Below are 16,634 nucleotides of genomic sequence, written 5' to 3' on the forward strand. Positions count from 1 at the left end.
AAACAGCCATATCTCAAATTAGGAAAGCTACAGTGGCATTGTCCTCAGGAAAATAATCACGTCCTAGTTGTCAGTTTGTGGCGGGGGCTTCAATGACTGCTTGGTACTTACAGTATGGCCTCTGCAATAGAAAACACATATGTGACTCCTTGTATGTGATGAGACAGAATTATGACTCGCATAATACAAAAAATACCTGACAATCAATAACCTTCATGAAAGTAATCACCATAATGAGTATTATTTTTAATTGTAAACTTTATATTTAACCATCAGTGGTTCTTCAGACTGTCAAATTTCATTTAAACACTGAAATGATGTAAAATCAAAGCATTACAACTGCTTATAGTATGCAATGTATGAGATTTTCAACTTTAGTTTTCGTATACTGGGTATTACAGGAAAAAAGGCTAAACAGAAACAGGAGGTGCCCAAGACTGGCACAAATGATGCCTGATTGCTAGCAAATTTCACAAACACCGACACCTTAGATAATATGAGTAGCAACAATATGCTTCACGTCCATGTTTGATGGATGGATAGATAGAACTTTATTTGTCCCCAGGGAGAAAATTGGCTTTTTACAGCAGCTCTTTAAATAAATAGATTAATTATTAAATTAGATTAAAAGATAATTATCCTAATGCATCGCTCTGAAGAACCACTCTGGCACCATTATTTTTAAGAGTGTAGCTGTTTTATCTAACTGTTGCTATTTATTTATCTGGCAAATTTATAATAAAGAATGATATCATTTTAGACCTTTGTGGCACATGCATGGTCCATGTCCATTAGGGTGGTCCACAAACCAGTGTAAAGAGTTGGTGTTTGCAGAATCATTTCTCCACAAGGCTTATTTTCATCCATTAAGGATAGCTTGCTTACCTGTGAAATTTCAGCCTGATTGTGAAACATTTAGAGGTTACAGCATTCTGAACATTTCAATTGTATCCTTACTACGTACATACTCCTGCGTGGAGTTCTTATCTAGCTAAGAGATTAGTAAAACAAAAAACAAATGAAACTGAGAATGTTCTAGTACTAAGTTAGAGTTCCCAAAACATTCTAGTAGTACATGGAAGTTTTCATAACATTCTAGTACTAAGTAGGAGTTTCAAGGACATTCTAGTAGTAAGGTGGATTTTCTATTTTAGCACTTTTTGACACCAGGGTCTCAACATGCACAAAGGAAAAGATGGTGCAAAGCCTGCAGCGGACACTGTTACCAAGCATTCCTCGGCATCTTAAGCTGACTGAAGTTGGAGGATCTGGTAACAAAAAGAAAAACATCCTTCTTTAATGTCCTTATGGAAAAACGTAAAGAATGGACTCAGTCGCTTCTCAAGTAATCACCAGAACAGTAAATGGAAATGTTATAAACTATCAGTACGCATGATGGTAGAGAATGATGCAGCTGAAAGAAGAATGGGTTCAATCAAAAAGTACAATGATATACTGACAAAAGACAATGGACAGAAACAGTTTTGGCCACAGACCATCGCAAGATTGTTTCAGCCTCTTAAAAGACAGTACTAATGTTGTCTATTTTCATGAATACATTGTATGTTTGCTATAAGTGTGTTAAAGAATAAAACTAGCCTAATGGAGAACTTAATCTGCTCATTTTTTTTTGGGACCACCCTAATGTCCATATATATTTTTTCAATGGACTCATGCATAGATAGATAGATAGATAGATAGATAGATAGATAGATAGATAGATAGATAGATAGATAGATAGATAGATAGATAGATAGATAGATAGATAGATAGAATTAACAGTTCCTAATTGCATATTCACGTATAATCATGCAATCCTTCAATCTATGTCATGTGTGCCACCAACCAACAGATGCCATTTTTCTAGCCAAACTCCACCCAATGTTTGACCCACAGATACTCTCACAGTGCCCTTCAACCCAAAAGATAAATCAGCTCACTGATGAAAAGCATTCAAGCCTTTTTAAAATTTAGGAATGGCAAATTTAGTGTTACTTTCCTACATTTTTCTGGACCAATACTTGCTTGAGGCAAAATTAGAAAACTGTTATCCCATCATTACAAGAATAATGCTGTGCTAAAAGCAAGCATGCTGTGGGGTAGAGCAGCACAAGTTGGCCTCATTTTCCTTGATCCAATTCAGGAGAGGGTGTTAGTGGCCTTGGGGGAATATTGAGGGAATTGTTCTGTTAATTTTACAAGTAAGCCAAAGCAACTCATTTCATTTCATAAACAGCATGGTTCAAGCCTGCTAGATAATCAGACAATGATCTTTTTTTATTTAAGATGGTAGAGCCAAATGAGAGTTGGTGAGTGTATATATATATATATATATCAATATGTCTATCTTTATATGGTGATTTTTATATCTATGTACCTGTTGTATGGCACATTTCAGATCTACTGTATAGTGCCTTTTTATATGTATGTACAGGGTCTGACCTAAAAGAAGACGGTAATTGCTAACACCAAGCGTGAGACTAGGGGTCATGGAGAACATTTTGAGGATGTAGACTAGCAGACAAGCTTCCCATGGTAATGGTGCTGAGACACAAAATGTGAAATCTTTGAAATGCTTTTGTATATAGATGAAGACAAAAAAAAAAAATTGCATGGGAGCTCCACTAAGGGTTTGATGTTCCTGCTTTGGGTTCTCTGCTATCATGATAACTTTGCCTTTAAGATGATCTGATTGACAGAAATGTATTTGACCCTGAGATGAAATGGCTAAATTGTGAGCAAATGCTGGAAAGAGTAAATTTTCAAAATATCCATCAATCCCAGAGGAGTTGAATACAGGGTTCCTCTTTGAAATGACAGTCATTTTCTAACCCATACAGTCCTGAACAGGGTCATGGGGAGGTGGGTGCCCTGGAAAGGGCATCAGTCCATCGCAGGACAAACACAGACACACACACACCAGGTCCAGAAAAAAAAGTTAATATAGAACCACAAATAAGTTGATAAAAGATGAAAAGGTAAACAGAGTATTATTTTGTTAAAGATAATCCAATTGTACTCGGTGACTTAACGTGTAGATTAAGCTGCATCCAACTTCATTAAAAGTGTTGTTACATTTTTTTTTCATGATGTGAAATTATAAAAATCAGAATGCACACTGTCATCTTCTCCCCACGTTAACACTTACTAGTGCAAAGATAATTCACTATATTAAAACTAAAGTCTGAAATGTTAACTTCTTTAATATGGTCTACGTTATTAATTTACGATAGACTATGTGTTACATGTGTCAGAGTCACAATGATAACAAAAAGGGAAGCAGACCACCTTGCAGGGTGCAGACTACTAAACAAATGGACAAAATCAAAACCAGTTAGCAATAATAGCAACAGTGATACTGCAAACTGCAATTTGTGATCAAATTTTTATTTAAATACAAAAGCCAACTCTTTAAAATCATTTTGACAAGAATTATAATAAAGCAAAACCCAATTCTTGGTGGTCACCCACTACCCATGATATAGCCCAATTAAAACTGAGAGCAACAACAAAAAATAAAAAGAAACCCATGTGGACCAGCACATGAGAGAACAGCACAGCACGGACCCCTTTAAGAAGAAGAAATGCTAAGGATTAGGGTTGCGTCCAGGACCATGGGGTATCTGTGCTCAGACATGCTGTACTGCATCAGCCATATATTTATCAGTATAAGAGCCAGATACCCGATTGATCCTTACCACCGACAATCTCAAAAGGATCAGAATAATCAGACCCCCTAGGCCAATTATGAACACAGAAGGGCAGTGCCTGTTTGTTTTGTTTTTTTTTTTTTGTTTCTCCTATTTTGTGTTATCTGTGCTTTTGGTATTTGAAATGTTCTTCTTTCGGCTGCTCCCGTTATGGGTTGCCACAGCGGATCATCATCTTCCATATCTTTCTGTCCTCTGCATCTTGTTCTGTTAAATCCATCACCTGCATGTCCTCTGTCGCCACATCCATAAACCTTCGCTTAGGCCTTCCTCTTTTCCTCTTCCCTGGCAGCTCTATCCTTAGCATCCTTCTCTCAATATACCCAGCATCTCTCCTCTGCACATGTCCAAACCAACGCAATCTCACCTCTCTGACTTTGTCTCCCCACCGTCCAACTTGAGCTGACCCTCTAATGTACTAATTTCTAATCCTATCCATCCTCATCACACCCAGTACAAATCTTAGCATCTTTAACTCTGCCACCTCCAGCTCTGTCTCCTGCTTTCTGGTCAGTGCCACTGTCTCTAACCCATATAACATAGCTGGTCTCACTACCGTCCTGTAGACCTTCCCTTTCACACTTGCTGGTTGTGAAAACATTTTAAATTGTACTGAAGCAGGTCGAATCTTATCAGATTTGTTGTATCTGTTTGCGTGTTAACAGACATGTTTATGCTTGCATAATAAAAATCTGATCACAAAAAAAAATGTACCTGGGGTGTTCTGTGAACAAAATTGTCAATTCGAGTCAGATGACAATCTCCAGGCATATCATCCATCCATCCATCCATTTTCCAACCCGCTGAATCCGAACACAGGGTCACGGGGGTCTGCTGGAGCCAATCCCAGCCAACACAGGGCACAAGGCAGGGAACCAATCCTGGGCAGGGTGCCAACCCACTGCAGGACACACACAAACACACCCACACACCAAGCACACACTAGGGCCAATTTAGAATCGCCAATCCACCTAACCTGCATGTCTTTGGACTGTGGGAGGAAACCGGAGCGCCCGGAGGAAACCCACGCAGACACGGGGAGAACATGCAAACTCCACGCAGGGAGGACCCGGGAAGCGAACCCAGGTCTCCTAACTGCGAGGCAGCAGCGCTACCACTGCGCCACCGTGCCGCCCCACAGGCATATCATTTACAGGGATAACATGTAATTGGTGGACAAATTTAAATGGAGTTTGTTGATAATTAGGATTTCCTGATACCATTCACACATTTTTGAGACCCATGACATCCGAAATATTGAAGAGACAGAGAGGTTAGGAACACGGGCTGATACAGTGCATTGCCGCACCCACCACACGACCAGCCAACTCAGGATCCCAGATTAGGACCGGAGTGCAGCCATGCGATGGGTGACACCTCAGCACCACACTAGTTCAGATGGAGTGGAACAGTGTGAGGTTTTTTATGGTGGCCAGAGTGCCAATTCTACCACCAACCCCCAAGTTTTTCCCTGCAGGTTGGAGGGATTACATGCAGGACTGGATGCAGATTAACGTCATACCCAGGATGGAGCAATTGCAGGTTAAGGGCCTTGCTCAAGGGCTCAACAGAGCAGGAGAAAAATCTCAGAGCCACAATGACATAGTTGAAAGTGGGCAATATGATGCCTTGCAGAGCATTGCATTTAATGTATACATTGGCTAGCAACCAGGGGACAAAGAAAGTGAGAAATTATATGAAGGCTGGCAAGCAAGGACAGAAGAGATTGGAACAATGCAAGCTTTAAAACACACCTAAGGTACAGTATAAGGAAAAGAAAAAGAAAATGAGGGGATAGAAAAGGAAGATTATAGAGATTGGAGCGCTCGAAGGCCTGATTCATCACGTATGTCACCTTGTGTGTGAATACCTTTAACTAGAGAGACCAGGGCTGAAATGTAATGGGACCACCTCCAACACACATGGCCAGTTTGTGAAGAATAGGAGAGAATGTGTGTGCCCTGCTGGACAGAGGCTAAGACGCTTCTCCACCCGACAACATATGCTTAAAGCATAATTAATTAGGGAACTGATCTTAGAAGTCCTAAGCATGATATTGAAGAAGAGGAGGGTGGGAATATGCCCTGGGATATAATTTTATAAGTAGAATTTAAAAGGTCCTTTCTTAGCTAGAGATACATGGCTGGCTGTTGCTTGTGCAAGGGCCATGTTTAACGCCTAGGGTGATGTTTATTCTTTTCTGTCTAATAGATGAATGGTTTTAGTCCATTTCTGTAGTATTTGTTATTGTTTTCACAGTGATGTCATTACACTGTCATCTTGAATAGTTTATTCTACAGTTACTGCTGTTTCATGAGGTATTTACCTGGCCACAGCAATGTTGTTTAATGTGATGATGTCCAGTGCTAATCACCTGTTTAGATATTGTCACAATGTTTGACATCATTGTGTTGTCACTTCTTAAGAAAGTTGAAGTCGAAGAAGTCTCTTTTACAAACCTTTCTGTCTAGTATTATAGGATGGCTGAAGAACGTTCCAATAAGATTTAGTGTTAGGATGGTTGACATCCCTTTTTTGATTTTGATTCTTGGCTCACGTTTTGGTTTTTTGTTTGGCTAATCTCAGCTTTCCTGGTTTTCAGCAAGAGCCTGTTTTCAGGTTGTCTCTCTTGTGTCTAATTTAAAGCATATTTAAAATGAAAACTGGGAATTATAGACCCCTAGGCTTAGATACGAACCTCTCTGAATGCACAATGTCTTGTTCTACTTTTTCATCCTGAATTCAGATGCCCTAGATTGTACTTTTACATACCTGTTGTTATACTTGATTCTGTGACTTTGCTTGCCCGTCCACACAGTGTGGCCACAACCCTTAATGTATAGAGTGTTCCTGGCTCGAGGTCAGTAGCAAGCCATTCTTGTAGAGCAGTTATAGTTGCATTAATTTCCTTCTGGTTCTTCAGTAATGTCACCTCAAATATGTAACTAACTTTGGGATCAGCAGACCAAGTTACATGAAAACTGGATTTAGTGATGTTTAAAAAAGTTAAGTCTTTCACTGGTAATGGATCTGCAAAAATAAGAAAGAAAAAAATAAAAAGAAAAAAATTACTCAGAAAGCAAATGACAGAAATCATTACGTTTTACTGAATTCATCCTGTATATACAGCACATAGTACATCTAGGACTAGTGATTATCATTCTTAGATTTAGACGCAGCAAGTTTAAAATCAGCTCAATATCACTATTAAGGGCAAGATATTGTATAGGATTTTGGTGATGGGCGAGAAATTTGCTTTATAAAAATAGGTATATCATCAAATGCCTTACAAGCTAGAGGAATGCTCCTTTACCTAACACCTAATGGGTGTTGGAGACCCATATTCGGGACAAGGCTGGCACTCAGTTCAGTTCTCCAGCTGAGGTTTAGCCAAGAAAGATGACAGTCAGCAGTGGAAGTGTGAAAGACTAAGCTTTGATCACAAGCACAATGGGCTGAATGTTTCATTCATTTTGTAGCAGATTGGTCAGATATTCTTAAGTGGTCGATGCTGGAGAGTGCAAGAACTGCACAAGGAAAAAATAACTGTGACTTTTGAGCTGCAAATATATTTAAAATCTCCCAAAGTTATTTCACTTAAAAGAGAAAGAAATAACATTATCATAATTTTAGTCTTCCTGTATTAATATTTACTAGCTATGTTACCCTTCTAAGATGGGTTGACAGTTAAGTAATCAACACAGTCCTCAGCATTATCATTTGTAGTGCGCCATCCATTGAAATGTATTTTGTTATGCATGTAATAAATAAAATTCATTGCATTTGTCATTCAAACACATGACACATCAAAAAACACTTGTAGTCATAAAATGCATTGCATTTGCCATTACAAAGAGATGGTGCATCACAGTCATTTTGTAGTAATAAAATACATTGCCTTTGTTATTCCAACAGATGGCATATCACAAATGTTTCCCCTGCTTTTACAAATCCTATACCAAATGGCAAATAACAGAGCCATAGATACACAGACTCTCTACACTTCTTCTTTTAGTAAGGTGGATAAGCTGATTTCTGTCCATCCGGCAGTTACTCTCCATTGGATGTATTCAGCAGTAACATTTGCAGTGTGGTGTGCCCATCTGGTGGTTGTGCATCTCTTACATGCCATTTGGAGTATTAAAATTTGTGATATGCCATCTGTTGGATAACAGAGACATAGCAACTGAACAGACACAGAGCACTTGTCTTTTTATTAAGAGGGGTTGTTTTCCTTAACTCTTACTGGGGTGTTTTTTTTTTTGCATAACTTCTGTAAAATTTCCTTTTTAGTGCAATCATTTTTTTAAGTTCTGAAATATCTGCGTACAGACCCATGACACCAGCCAAGCTATATATTTAAGGCACCATAGTGTTTTAGGGTTTTAGAGCTTTTAACATAGTGATTTAGTTAGGGTTTGATTTGGTTTCTGTGATTCTCAGCTTTGTTAGTATCTTCCAATATGTTTGACCTTAGTTTGTTCCTACACCTAGTTAAGGATTGTTTAAACTACATAATGAGTCTAGGATGCCAATAAAGTTGACCACAACTGTATTCAGGTTTAACAGTTGAAATACAATCTTGGTAAACATTATTGGCACACTTGCACTTTAGGTATATTATGTACAATAGGGGTCCCCAGCTCTGGTCCTGGAGGGCTGCAGTAGCTGCAGGTTTTCATTCTAACCCTTTTCTTAATTTGTGCCCTGTTTTTGCTGCTTGTTAACTTCTTTTGAATTATTTTTAATTGACTCACTCTTGAAGACTCATACCCCTTAATTGTTTCTTTTTCTTAATTAGCAGCCAAATGATAATGAGATGCAAAATGAGACAAAACATGACCAGCAAACTGTGTCCATCATACAATATCTGAAAATAAAGAAAGGTGAAAGGTCTCAGGAATGTTGATCTGCTCAGGTCCCCAAAACATTTTCACAGTGCTCTTAGAAAAGAGAAAATCAACAATTTCAGAAATGTCTGCCATTTGCACAATGAGAGTAGCAACAAGCCATGGAATTAAAAAACGGGTTTAATTAATGACAAGACTCGGCACTTAATTAAGCAACTGCTTGGAGTTTGAGCCTGTGACTTAGTTGGTCTTCTGCTGACTCACTTACTTCTCATTTCACTTCTGTTTGGGTGCAATTTAAGGAAAGAAATGTAGCAATTCAGAGGAACGATGAAGAAAATCAGGGGAACAAATCGTTAAAAAAGTAGTCAATTAAAATGAAAGGAAAAGAAGTTAATTAGCAACAAAAACAGGTCATCAATTAAGAAAAGGGTTTGAATGACAACCTGCAGCCACTGTGGTCCTTCAGGACCAGATTTGGAGACCACTAATGTACAATATCTCCAGAAATAATCAATCACCTATTGATTATCAGAATATTTTAATAATTTTAATTGTTACTTATGCAACAAAAATGATGTCTGTATGTAGTTTATCACAGAAAAAAATAAATATATGACCCTGACTTGGTTGCAAAACCCTTGGCAATGGTGACAGCCTTAAAACATTTCTTGTTGACATCTGTAAGCTTCTCACACCTTTCTGCTGGTTGTTTTTCTCATTCTTTAATTGCAATTTGTACTTTAATGCCCACAGGAGTCCCTTTCCCAAAAACAGATACCAGCTCTTTGGAAAGGTTTCCAACTATACTGAGATTAGGACTCAATGCAGGCCTTTTCACACAGTCAATCTGGTCATTGTCCTACTGAAGCTCAGATGGTCTTTGAGCTCTATATAATTTTCTGACATTGCTTAGTGCATTGCAGTTCAAAACACCCTGGTATCCCTCTGATCTCATGATCTTCTTAATATTTTCAGGACTTCTAGTATCCGATTACAAAAAGCAGATTATGAAATCTCCAGTATGTCTAACTATAGGTAGGGTCTTGTTGTCCTTATAAGCATCACTTTACCTCCTAAACAAACTGCTGGCCTGCACTGCCAAAGAGAGAGTTCTGTTTTGCTTTCATCAGTCTTCTTGGTCCTTGCACGTGAAGCCCTTCTTGGTTTAGTGTGTGTTGTATTGAGATGAAACCATTGCCCAAGATCACTTCAGATCAACTTTAAATCTTTGTATATTTTATTTGGTGCTTTTTTCCACAGTTCACACCAGCCTCAAAGAATTCTTTGATCATTTTTTCTTTTCCCACCATATTTAGGGACAGTTTCATGAGTAACAAACGTCTTAACATTACAAACTGTGCAAAAAACACTGGAGCCCCTGGAATGGACTTTACACATTTTTGCATTTTTGTAGCTGGTGATAATAATTTTTCTAATGGTCTCAGACAGCCTTTTTATTTCTTGCATTGTAAACAAGGAACAGGGAATGAAGATGACCATTTTAAGCATTAAAACCATCATTCTTTGGTTAATTCATGACATGTGAGTACAAAAGATTTATTGAAAGTGAGTCTAATTCCACTACAGTTACAATCTCGTTCTTCTAATCAAACTGACTTTGAATCATTCAAAGGTGTTATGTTATAAGCCAGGGCTTTACCCCCTTCTCAAGTGTCATTTTCTTTTATTCAATTATTTTGTGTTTATCTATTTATTATTTTATGATTTGCCAATTATTATTCTGTTAAAGAATTTTCGTATATTTTAAATGTTTTTTAACATGTTACCTGCCTTGAGTCTTGTGGGTGGAACCTTGGGGGTGCACCCCCCTCAAGTTCACAGTTTATGAAGGCTGAGAGCAAATGTTTCTTGTGGAGTCATTTCCATTTATTACGTATTCCTTTGCATTACCTTCATTTTAATTTTATAAGTGTTTTCTTTTGTTTATTTCTGTTTTTTGGCTTTTGCTTCTGGTTAAAGATTTACAATTTTTGGTTCATAGACTCACTTAGTTTATTATGTTTAACCCTACCCTATCTTACGTTTAAATATCTTTTTTATGTCCTTTTTGTTTATTTTTGGTTCTTTGGTTATTAATCATGTGTTAATTTTGTTATCTATATTTATTATTTGTTACATTTATATATTTTACGTCAGTTTTATTTATTCTATGTGCTTAAATTTGTCCTGTCCTGCCCCTTGTGTTTTTGTGAGTTATTCCCCAAGAGCCTGGTCCACTTGTCAGTCTCCATTGACTGACTGCTATCAACCCTATATAGACTCATGGGAACTGCAGTCCCTTGCAGTGCATTGTATGTGTTTTGGAGGTGGGTGAGATTGAGCTGCTATTTCTTTGCCTAGTTCTATGGTTTATGATTTAATTGTGCTCTTATTTCTTGGATGACGACTTAAGGATTGTGGATTGAACTTGTTTACTGTGGATTGCCTTTTAGGCTGGGGATATACTTAATGCTACGTGATGCGTGCATTTGAGGATGCTGCTGTTATGCAAGTAGTATACTGTCTATACTTGCCCACGTACTTTAAGTAAATCTGGAGGATTCCACCAGGTGGCAGTGTAAAAAATCATGACAGTGAGAAAGCAACAACCGGTTTTGCTGTGTTGTGAGTTGAGGGAAGAAAGATTTTAAAGATAAAAATTCTTTGCATTCTGATTCTGTTGCGAAGGTACAAAAAAAAAAAAAAGATGTCATCAGAGATACAGAAGATGGTATTTGAGACCTTTAAATGTATCATGTCACTACAATGAGGACTATGCAATACTTGTATTGCCTGTGGAAGAAATGGATGAAAAAAAGCACCATGAATACATTCGCATGTCAGCATTTAAATGTGATGATTTGTTTCACCACATCGAACCTTAGCACACAGATTTATCCTGTTGGAGTGACATTGCAGCCTGCCGTCACACATTGATAGTAAAAAATGATGCTGACGTCATGCTACCCATATTTTTGCTTGTACTGCACTTGTACATGCATCGTGTTAATTTCTGATGGCCTCTTTTTTCAAAAGAGTACTGGGAATGCATGGCAGGTAAGATGCGTGCACATACTGTAAGTGTTCTGAGCATGAAGTACTTCGTACTTGATATGTTTTTGAGTATTTTATTATTTTTGCTATTTTGTTAAGAAATTTAGCTTTTATAAATGTTTTTGTTACTTTGTTCTGTACTAGTCAGGGGTTGAACATGACTCCCCCCAACCTCGTTTTGAGTGTATTTTGGGCCATTTCACAAGGTTATGAGTTAAATGCATTTTAGCCTTGTGGAGGCCAAAGCTAGCCACTCAAGTGAAAGCAAGGCTTCCCTTTGGTGTGCCATCTCTGCACTGGCTGGTGAGAGTCAGGCCTGCTTCCCTGGTTATTTTTAAAGACCTCACACCAATTTGGCTATTTCGAGTGATTGGATCACTACATAGTTACTTTTGTAGGTTGCATTTTTAAGCATATTTTTTGCCTTTGTTTTTGAGTTTCTTTTATTAATGAAACATTATAATTATTAAGGACCTTTGTTTTGTTATTGTGAGCTAGAAGTTTGACCAGTGATCTCCTCTGGCTTCTTTTGATATTTTCTTAGTTTTGAGAATTTTTAGGCCTTTTATTCCTTTAACATTCAGAGTAGGCAGAAGCCTGCTTCCGGTTTGGGGAAAGGCTGGCTTTGAGTTTTTTGGATTCATTTGAAGCCAGGAGCCCAATTTAACCTCATTTACAGCATGAGAGCCTACAAAAGGGTGATAATAATTTTGTCATGGACACTGTTTATTTTTTATACCATTGTCAGACATTTCATTTTTTAATTCCTATTGTTTAATCAGGTGCTGCTCTGTATCAGACAAATAAGTGTATATATAAAGGTAAAAGTTAACTGGAACATAAATATAAGCTGCAAATTATTATCCTTCTGCCCCACTTGTCTGTTGTGGGTTTCCTCTGAGTACACCAGTGTCTGTCTACCTCTCACTGACATGTTTGTCAACTCTAAACTGGTGCACTGAATATGGGTGGATGTGTGTGACAATGGATTGCCAGGGTTGACGTGATCCTGAACTGGATGAGCAAGTAGGAAAAAAGTGACCAAAATAGTCATAAAATAATATTTTTCATTTCTACTTGTCTTTTCTAAATGTCTTTCATAGTAACTTGGGTCTGTCACACTTTTTATCTTCCTCATGTTTATTCATCCTGTCCCCACCTATATTACAGATCCTAAATGCTTTAGCTCTTTCAGGCATACACTCACTTTCATCTGTGTAAAAACCTAAAAAACTTCTTTTAATGTCAAGTCTATTGCAACAAAAAAATAAATACCTGATCTGGAGTGCTATAGAGCTATAATTAAAGTAAATATATTATAGAGATGCCAGAAACCTGTCTAAATCCAAGAAACAATGTTGAGCAAATTTTATATGAATTCACATAGTTCAAAACAGACATGCAATGGGTGTTATAACTGGTTTATTTTAAATTTCATTACACACTATTTCTGGTCTATTTTCTTCTCAATGGAGATTTAGGATATGCATAAATCAGTTCTACCACTTTATATTTTTGTAGAAATATTATTTAAAGACAAATGCTTTCAAGTCTCTTCCAAAGCCATATTTATTTGATATGGGCATGGCCATTTTGTTCCTGTTGCTACAATGCAATGCTATGCAAGAATGACTAGAAGCATATGGAATGTGACAAGAGTATCCTGGTGTTTCATGATTGCAGATAAAAACTGTACTTTATCCATTAGACTTACTGTTAGAAGAATTCAGTGCTTTGAGTTTTTGACTATGGTTTAGTTTACTGTTTCTGTGGTTTGGCAAAAAATAGAACTAATGTTTCGATATTAAGTCTCAGCTTTGATTAATGACTACAGTTCACCTTCTGGTCTTATCAATTTACATCCTGCCTCCTCTTATGGGCAGAACAATAGGTATTCATTTACATAAAAAGAACACAAACCAAAGATTGCTTCAAAAATAAAGCTGCAAAATTTGAAACATGTTTTGGAAGTGTTTTTACCAATATGGAAAAATGGAGCCTTTTTAAAGTCTAGTAATAGTATTTTATGACCTTCATAATTCAAAAAAACAAGCAACCTAACAAACAGTAAAATAGATGATGTACAGTAAAAGAACTGTACCAACAAAAAGAGAGTCAAAATGGAATTTCTAATACAAAGCTTGTTGAATTATTTGAAACCATTGTTCATACCTAGTGATGAGCAAACCCTGTGCAGAGTTCACTTGAATGGGAGTTTGGCAAATTTGTGGAAATGTTGGGGAACTTCGCCAAATTCAGCAAAATGCATTGAACTCAACAGAGAAAGAGGAACTGACCTAATTTTGAGTGGATCATAATGATGCAATGGTCTTTTAAGTGTCCCTGAATGCTAAGGAACTGTCCGAAAACTATGCTGGGCCGATTATTGTGGCCAAAAATGAGACCTCAGCTGCGAGACAGCAGTGCTGACCATTTCACCACCATGCTTCAGACAACAAAGTGGTAAGATGATAACCACAATCAGAACACAGCAAATGGCCACAATTGGTAATAACTCATTTATATACAGTAAAGGAACACTTTTTAATCAAAGTATAGCATCAAGTCAATGAAAGTTCTAGGCTATTGATCTGGTCAGTTAAGTAGCTGAGGGGGTTGTTAATCAGTTTCAGCTGCTTTTGATGTTAATGAAATTAACAACAGGTGCACTAGAGGGGCAACAGTGAGACGACCCCCAAAACAGGAATGGTTTAACAGGTAGAGGCCACGGACAATTTTCCCTCCTCATCGTTTCTGTTTGTTTTTTCACTAGTTTTGCATTTGGCTATGGTCAGTGTCACTACTAGTAGCATGAGGCGATACCTGGACCCTACAGAGGTTGGTGGCACAGGTAGTCCAACTTCTCCAGGATGGTACATCAATATGTGCCATTGCCAGAAGGCTTGCTGTGTCTCTCAGCACAGTCTCGAGAGCATGGAGGAGATTCCAAGCGACAGGCAGTTACTCTAGAAGAGCTAGACAGGGCTGTAGAAGGTCCTTAACCTATCACCAGGACCGGTATCTGCTCCTTTGGGCAAGGAGGAACAGGATGAGCACTGCCAGAGCCCTACAAAATGACCTCCAGCAGGTAGGCCACTGGTGTGAATGTCTGTGACCAAACAATCAGAAACAGACTTCATGAAGGTGGTCTGAGGGCCCAACGTCCTCTAGTGGGCCCTGTGCTCACTACCCAACACCATGGAGCTTGATTGGTATTTGCCATAGAATACCAGAAGTGGCATCCTGTGCTTTTCACAGATGAGAGCAAGTTCACCCTGAGCACATGTGACAGACGTGAAAGGGTCTGGAGAAGCCATGGAGAACATTATGCTGCCTGTAACATCATTCAGCATGACTGGTTTGGTGGTGGGTCAATGATGATCTGGGGAGGCATATCCATGGAGGGAGGCACAGACCTCTACAGGCTAGACAACGGCACCTTGACTGCCATTAGGTATCGGGATGAAATCCTTGGACCCATTGTCAGACCCTATGCTGGTGCAGTGGGTCCTGGGTTCCTTCCGGTGCACGACAATGCCCGGCCTCATGTGGTGAGAGTATGCAGGCAGTTCCTAGGGGATGAAGGAATTGATACCATTGACTGGCCCCCACACTCACCTGACCTTAATCCAATAGAACACCTCTGGGACATTATGTTTCGGTCCATCTGACACCACCAAGTTGCACCTCAGACTACACAGGAGCTCAGTGATGCCCTGTTCCAGATCTGGGAGGAGATCCCCCAGGACACCATCCGTCATCTCATTAGGAGTATGCCCCGACATTGTCAGACATGCAAACAACCACGTGGGGGCCATACAAACTACAGAGTACAATTTTGAGTGAGCCTCCTTTCATTCCTAACACATTACCCAATCCATATCAGTATGGGGGGGGGGTATTGGTTGTAAAGATTTTATTTATTATGAATATGTTCTTCTTAAGTTTGCATATGCTGGATTTATGTCCAAGTGTCTGTTGATGGCGTTCTCATTTGATAACCAGGATTCGGCCAGCTCTCTGGCACTTTTAGTACTGACCTTAAATTTTACTTGTACATTGTCCCAGTTAAATGTATGTCCTGTTGATTTAGTATGCGTACAGATCAATGATAATGAGTCCTTTCTTCTGATGGTGTCGCGATGTTCCTGTATACGTGTTGCGATTCTTAGCAAGACCACACTGACTTAGCCACTTCAACCCACGTAATTTTTTGCTATATATTGCCTTTGATTCTTGTAAGTCTAAGCATTATCCTCTGATGAAGACCCCTGGCAGGGGTTGAAAGCTCAGGAATAAAAACTACTTTATGATACGTGATTGATTTTTCTCCCTTTGTGGATCTCCAGCTGCAAATATATATATATATATATAGAGAGAGAGAGAGAGAGACAAATGGTCCAGTCCCAACTTCCAGAATAAACCATCTATCTGCCACAGCCAAGTGTTACATGGGGGTCTCCTTGGCCTGGTCCAGCTACTCAGGTCCTCAAAAATGAGGATCCCATGAGCTGGATCACCCTTGAGGAATTGCACCACATGGTTATGCTCCCTCACAATGCAGGTAATGTGTCTCATTCAAGGCTGTGTGAGCAACAGCTCTTTCAACATAAATTCAAACAAGCGGTACCCAAGGATTCTCTGAAGATATACAATATTGAAGGAGTCCAGTCTTAGTCTCAGGTCACTGGATAGCGCCCATGTTTTGCACCCATATAACAAAACAGGAAGCACCAGGACTCTAAAGACTTGGACGTTTGTCCTCTTGCAAAGATATTGGGAGTGCCACACACCCCTTTCCAGTGACCTCATGACCCCCATGCTCTCCCAATCTGTCTATTGACTTCATAGGAAGAGTCACCGGAGACATGAATGTCACTGCCAAGGTAAGTAAACCTCTCAATAAGGTTGACACTCTCTCTGCAGATAGACACACTGCTGATGGCTGAGCCCAAGAGGAGGTCATTAAAGGCCTGGATCTTGTTTTTTATCCAGGAGACTCAAACCCCAGACACTC

At 38.8% G+C, this 16,634-nt stretch overlaps 1 protein-coding gene across 1 annotated transcript in view; it reads right to left on the bottom strand.

The window, feature by feature from the left end:
• Window positions 1–16,634, bottom strand: part of umodl1 (uromodulin-like 1) — a 196,802-nt gene that overhangs the window by 98,460 nt on the left and 81,708 nt on the right. Inside the window, exon 12 of the mRNA XM_051926635.1 lies at window positions 6,483–6,740. Coding sequence (XP_051782595.1) covers window positions 6,483–6,740 — 258 coding nt within the window. The remainder of the gene's footprint in view (window positions 1–6,482; window positions 6,741–16,634) is intronic.

The sequence above is a fragment of the Erpetoichthys calabaricus genome, chromosome 4 (assembly GCF_900747795.2).
Source record: "Erpetoichthys calabaricus chromosome 4, fErpCal1.3, whole genome shotgun sequence".
NCBI lineage: Eukaryota > Metazoa > Chordata > Cladistia > Polypteriformes > Polypteridae > Erpetoichthys > Erpetoichthys calabaricus.